Source organism: Piliocolobus tephrosceles, chromosome 8 (genome assembly GCF_002776525.5).
Source record: "Piliocolobus tephrosceles isolate RC106 chromosome 8, ASM277652v3, whole genome shotgun sequence".
Taxonomy (NCBI): Eukaryota; Metazoa; Chordata; class Mammalia; order Primates; family Cercopithecidae; genus Piliocolobus; species Piliocolobus tephrosceles.
Window position 1 is genome coordinate 80264086 of NC_045441.1, and position 7240 is coordinate 80271325.

At 37.1% G+C, this 7240-nt stretch overlaps 1 protein-coding gene across 9 annotated transcripts in view; it reads right to left on the bottom strand.

Moving 5' to 3' along the window:
- AKAP9 (A-kinase anchoring protein 9) overlaps nt 1–7240 on the bottom strand; it is a 177085-nt gene that overhangs the window by 144297 nt on the left and 25548 nt on the right. For all 9 annotated transcript variants that reach the window (XM_023226720.2, XM_023226722.3, XM_023226721.2 and 6 more), the window contains exon 2: nt 1571–1828. In XM_023226720.2, coding sequence (XP_023082488.2) covers nt 1571–1828 — 258 coding nt within the window. The remainder of the gene's footprint in view (nt 1–1570; nt 1829–7240) is intronic.

The following is a 7240-nucleotide window of genomic DNA, read 5'->3' on the forward strand; positions in this document are numbered from 1 at the left end:
CACACACACACACACACACACACACACACACACACACACACACAAACCTATTAGAACTTACAGATGAGTTAGTGCTGCAAGGGTACAGGATACAAGATCAATATACAAATGTAGCTGTATTTCTATACATGGATAATGAACAATCAGAAAATAAAGTTAAGAATACAATTATATTTAGAATCGCAGTAAAAAGCAGTAAAATGCTTAGAAATAAAACAGCAATAAAACGCTTGGTGGCCAGGCATAGTGGCTCATGCCTATAAATAATACTTCACAGGCATAAGCACTTTGGGAGCCAGAGCAGGAGGATCGCTTGAATCTCGGAATTCGAGACCAGCCTGGGCACAGAGTGAGGCCACATTTCCACAAAAAAAATAAAAATAAAATAACAAAAACAAAGCGAAGTACGGTGGCTCATGCCTGTAATCCCAGGATTCTGGGAGGCCAAGGTGGGTGGATCTCCTGAGCTCAGGAGTTTGAGACCAGCCTGGGCAACATGGTGAAATCCCATCTCTACCAAAAATACAAAACGTTAGCCAGGTGTGGTAGCATGCACCTGTGGTCCCAGCTACTCAGGAGGCTAAGGTGGGAGGATGGCTTGGACCGGGGTGTCAGAGGTTGTAGTGAGCCGAGATGGTGCCACTGCACTCTAACCTGGGTGACAGAGTGAGACCCCATCTCAAAAAGTAAATAAATAAAAATTTTTTAAAAATGTTTGAGAGTATATTTAACAAAACAAATGTAAGACATTTACACTGAAAACTACAAGATAACATTTTAAAAAAACCTAAAAACCTAAATAAATAAAAAATCCTGCATTCATAGGTTGAAAATTTAATATTGTTAAGATGACAAAACAGATTCAATACAATGCCTGTCAAAATCCTTGGTGTTTTTAATGCAGAAACAGAAAAACCTGACCCTAAAATTGATACAGAAATGCAAGGCAATGACCAAAACAATCCAAAAAAGAAGAAAGTTGGAAGACTCACACTTAACTGATTTCAAAACTTGTTATAAAGCTACATTAATCAAGACTTGGGGGCATAGTAGCAACGGCTAAACATACAGATCTACAGAATATAACTGAGGGAATAAATATAAACCCTCACCTTTATATTCATTGTCAGTTCATTGGGAAAAGAATAATCTTTTCAACAAATGGTGCTGGTACAACTGGATAGTCACAAACAAACAAAAAAATGAAGTTGGACACCTATCTCCCATACTAGCAAAGGCCTAATCATAGCACACTGCATATCTTTAAATCTGCCTTCTCCACTAGAATAATTTTCCTAAAGGGCAGAGACAATCATATCCATCTTTATAACGCTGGTGCTCAATCTTTGGTGTACTGCAGTTGTTCAACAATGTTAAATTAAACTCACAAAACTCCCTCTTTGAGGTGATAAAATATTTTAGGTACGACTGTTTAGTTACCATACTACTAGAACGTTCAAGAGGATATAAAAATCATGATCAAATCGTGCATAGTTGCTAATGACTGTTGTTATTATGACGACTTTACATTGAGAACCATAAATGATTAAAAATCTGGGAGAATACTTACTTCCACAGAGAAGACCTGCTCATGACTGGTTATTTCTCCACTAGGTAGAGTTCTCATTATTGTAGATTCAGGAGTCACAGCTGCTTCTACTCTCTGAGAACTATTTATGTACATTTCATCACACTGTGATTGATCAACATTCAAATCATGGTGTGCTGACACATCATGTTTACTGCTTGTCGTTTTTCTCTTTTTTTTCTGCTTCTTGGAAGGATTCTGCCCATCCGATTGAGCTTTTCTTTGTCGAAACTGGGCAAGCTAAGAAAAAAAATTACCATTATTGTCAAAGATAATTTTTATTTATTGCCACCAAGAAAAAAGCAGCTTTGGGAGTCTCTCTTTTAAAGACCAAATTATCACTAAATAAAAATGATAACAAAATAAAGAACAATTATTACAGTCTCTAATGTAACTACTGGAATGCAAAGAAACATTTCTGAATAAACCTACTGAAATATTGAGGGGTAAGAACTGAAAACGTCATGTCTAAATAAAAGAAAATTCGCCCAAAATTAGGCAGAATAAGGGAAATCATGCACTGTCATTCACTGCTTGGTGAGAATATAATCTCACCAAGATTTTATTTTATTTTTACTTTCTGAGACAGGGTCTTACTCTGTCACCCAGGCTAGAGTACAGCAGCACCATCACAGCTCACATCAACCTTCTGGGCTCAACGGATCCTCCCACCTCAGCCCCCAAGTAGCTGGGACTACAGGAACATGTCATGACACCTGGCTAATTTAATTCTTGTATTTTTTTGTACAGACAGGTTTCTGCCATGTTGCCCAGGCTGGTCTTCAACTCCCGGGCTCAAGCAATCCATCTGCCTCAGCCTCCCCAAAATGCTGGGATTATAGACGTGAGCCACTGTGCTAGCCAATTTCTGGATTTTAGATTATATGAAAACACACACACATACACACACGCACACACAGAGCACTAAATGAATTTGCTTTCTGGAATTTCTGGGTCTTCTATTACTGTACACTAAAAACATTTAGTTCATGCAAAAAGATTTGGCTATATAAAGTGGTCACTGCAGCCTTATTTATAATGGGAAAAAAACTGGAAATAACTTAAATATCAAACAGCAGTGCTTTCTGGCCCTTAATTGTTTACATATCATCATCAGGATTTTTGTCCTATTCTAGAGCCACCTTTATGTATCATTTACTTAACATGTTTTAACCAATGTAGTTTTCTTATTTAAATTTATTTTAAGAACAGAGGCTTCTATGAGGTCAGTACAAAAACTGCAATTGCTTTTGCACTGACCTAATAGCCCCAAAATGGTGGCATAGAAGCAAGTTGCCTTCACTCCCCCTCACAGAAAACCAAAACAAATATACAGCGCCTAAATTATTACTGGCAATATCCCAGAACTCAAATATGAGGAAAAAAATAGTATTCAAGACCACAGAGAAGTGAAAAAACTCTGAGCAGAAGTTAAAAGAATTAGACTTTGATTTTCCTGATTCCCATTCTCCTAATCTGCCCAGCACCAAACATGGAAAATATTCCCTTGACTCAACGGTTTTTACACTGGAAAAAGTAAGATCAAGGTGGACAAGCAGCTTCCCCATCAACTGGGCTCCTTGACAGGAGATCTGTCCCTGGCTCGACTCATGGGAAGTACTGGGAATATCTGAAGGGAGAAATATGCCTAACAGCCAGAGACAAAGTGGGAATGCAAGACTACCATTCCTAGCCCTGAAAAACCCTGCTTTGTAACTTGGCCAAAGGAGACGCCAAATCAGACTGGCTGTTCAGCAGCATCACACTGTAAGAGGTTCATGCCACAGGTCCTCTGGGCACGAGCCCCTAGCCAGCCGAGGGGCCTTTGGGACCTTACCCATCAAGGATGGATAACACTGATTGTTTACTAGAACTGAGGCAAACTGGGGCTAAAGGCATCATATGCATTATATTATGGAGTACTGAAATGGAGGCAGTGACATACTGCAAAAATAAAAGACAACAAAACATGAAAGATTCTCTAAGCAAACACATCCAGTAAAAGCTAAAACAAGCCAGACAGAGAAGACTAGAATAAATAACAAAATCTTCACTTTAAAAACACAGACATATATCCACAAGAAACAACAACAAATGGGAAACCTTGACTTAGTCAAATGGACAAAGCAAAGAACTAGTGAATGACCCTAATAAGACAGAAATATGTGAAGTCTGTGAACAAGAATTCAAAATAGCAGTTTAAAGGAAACTTAATGATCTCCATAACACAGAAAAGCAATTCAGAAATTTATTAGAAAAATTTAACAAAGATTAAAATTTTTTAATGAATCAAACAGAAATTTTGGAACTAAGAAATAGATTTGCTGAACAGAAAGAATCATTAGAGGCTTTCAATAGGAGAATGGATCAAACAGAAAAAAGAATCAGTGAGCTCAAAGACAGGCTACTTAAAAATACACAGAGGAGAAAAAAGAAAGAATGAAAAGGAACAAAGATTACCTACAAGATACAGAAAATTACCTGGAAAGATCAAATCTAAGAATTATCAGTGTTCAAAGGGAGTTCTAGTCTTCACTGTCTGGCTTGTTTTGTTTTTTACTGAATGTGATCACTCAGAGAGTCTTTGTAATTTATGCATTGTTTTTGTATCTTTTTTTTGTACTATGTCACTGCCTGTTTTTCAGCACTACATAATATAATGCCTAACTATAATGCAAGGGGAGAGAAATCTTATTCAAGAAATAATAAAAAACTTTCCAAAACCGGAGAAAGAGATAAAATATCCAGGTATAGGAACATTAGAGAACAAGGTAGATTTGACCCAAAAAAGATTACTCCAAAGCATGTAATAATCAAACTCTCAATGGTCAAGGACAAAGAGAGGATCCTAAAAGTGGCAAAAGAAAAGAAGCAAACAAGGCATTAAATAGCTGTACAAAAGAGCTGTATAAAAGAGCTACAATTTATCTGGCAACAGACTTCTAAACAGATACCACAGAGGTCGTACAGGAGGAAGAAACCATATAGGAGGATGTGGGACAACATGTTCAAAGTGCTGAAGGAAAAAAATAGCCACCCAAGGATACTGTATCCAGTAAAGTTATCCTTCAAATACAAAGAAGAGGATTAAAGTCTTTCACAGACAAACAAAAGCTGAGAGAATTCACTAACACAGACCTGTCTGACAAGAAAAGCTAAAGAGAGTTCTTCAACCTGAAAGAAAAAAACACTAATGTGAAAAAACAAAACATGTAAAGGTATACAACCCACGAGTAAAATTAAGTACATGGACAAACCCACAATACTCTAATACTGTAATTGTGGTGTAGCACCCACCCATAACTCTAGGATGAAGTCCAAAAGACAAACCTGCCAAAAACATTAATAACTACAGCATCCTATTAAGAAATGGGCAATATAAAAACATGTAAATTGAGACAAAATAAAGTCAAAATGTGGAGGGAATGGAGTTAGAGTATAGAGGGGTTTTTTTCTTTTTTTCTTTTGTTTCTATTCTTTTCTTTGTGATCCAAGGTAAGCTGTCATCTCGTTAAAATAACTTCTTGAAACTATGTCTTTTTAAGTCTCATGGTAACCACAATGCCAAAAGCTGTACTATATTCACTATAAATAAAAATCAGCAAATTAAAACATACTACCAGAAAAAAAAAATCACTTAACTTCAAAGAAAGGAAGGGAGGAATTACAAAATAACCAGAAAACAAGCAACAAAATAGCACTAGTAAGACCTCACTTATTAATAATAATACTGAATGTAAATACACTCAATTCTTCAGTTAAAATGGCGAAAGTGGCTGAATCAATACAGAAGTAAGACCTAACCATAAACTGCCCACAAAAAACCCACTTCGCCTATTAAGAGCATGCACAGACTGAAAGTGAAGGGGTGGAAAAGGATATTCCATGCAACTGGACACCAAAAAAGAACAGGAGTAGCTATACTTATATCAGATAAAATAGGCTACCAGTCAAGACTATAAAAAGAGACAAAGAAGGTCATTATATAATGATAAAGGGTCAATTCAGCAAGAGTATGTAACTATTATAAATATCTATGCACCCAGCACCACAGCTCCCAAGCATAAAATGCAAGTATTAATAGATCTAAAGGGAGAGACAGACTGCAATACAATAATAGTAGGGAACTTAAATACCCCAATCCCGGTATTGGACAGATTATCCCAAGAGAAAATTAAAGAAAACATCAGAATTAAAATATACACTATGCCAAATAGACCAGACTGATATTTACAGAACATTTCACCCAACTCCTGAAGAGTATTCTTTTCATCAGTACATGGAACATTCTCCAGAATAGACCATATATTAGGTCATAAAACAAGTCTCAACAAATTCAAAAGGTAGAAATCATATCAAGTATCGTTTCTGACCATAATGGAATAAAACTAAAAATCAGTCACAAGAAGAACCTCAGAAAACACAAACAAATAATAATTAAGCATGTTCCTGCTGGGCATGGTGGCTCATGTCTGTAATCCCAGCACTTTGAGTGGCTGAGGTGGGATGACTGCTTGAGCCCAGGAGTTCAAAACAAACCTGGACAACAAGATTTCACTTTGTTGCCCAGGTTGGTCTCAAACCTACAAAAATTCAAAACATTGGCTAGGCATGGTGTCCCATGCCTGTGGTCCCAGCTGCTTGAGAGGCTCAGACAGGAGGATTGCTTGAGCCCAGGAGGTCCACTGCACTCCAGCCTGGGCAACAGAGAAAGCCCTGTCTCAAAAAACAAAACAAACAAACAAAAACCCAACATATTCCTGCAGGACAAATGGGTCCATGACGAAATTAAAAGGGCAATTTTTAAATTTCTTGAAAGAAACGAAAATGGAAATACAACATCCCAAAATCTAGGTGATAAAGCAAAAGCAGTACTGAGAGGGAAATTTATACCAATAAAACAATATGAGAAAGACTTCAAACAAACAACCAAACAATGCACTGCAAGGAACTAGAAAACCAAGAACAAACCAAACCCAAAATTAGTAGAAGAAAAGAAATAACAAAAATCAGAGCAGAGACAAATGAAATTGAGGCCAAAACAGTCAATACAGAAGTCAATGAAACAAAAAGTTGCTTTTCTGAAAACATAAAATCAACAAACCTTTAGCTATCCTAATTATCACAAAAGGAGAAAGGTCAAATAAAATCAGAAATGAAAAAGAAGATATAAAAACTGAGACCACAGAAATACAAAAATCATTACAGACTATTACGAACAACTATATGCTAACAAATTCAAAAACCTAGAAGAAAAAGATAAGTAAATTCCTGGACACATAGAACCCATCAAAATTGAACCATGAAGAAATAGAAAACCTCAACAAACCAATAATGAAATCGAAGCCTCAATAAAAAGTCTCTCATCAAGCTGGGAGTGGTGGCTCACACCTGTAATCTCAGCACTTTCAGAGGCCGAAGTAAGCAGATTGCTTGAGCTTGAACTCAGGAGTTTGAGACCAGCCTGGGCAACATGGCAAAATCTCATTTCTACCAAAATACAAAAAAATTAACCAGGCATGGTAGCACATGCCTGTGGTCCCAGCTACTTGGGAGGCTGACATGGGAAGACGGCTTGAGCCCAGGAGGCAGAGGTTGCAGTGCCCTGTGAACACACCACTGCACTCCAGCCTCACAACAGAATGATACCCA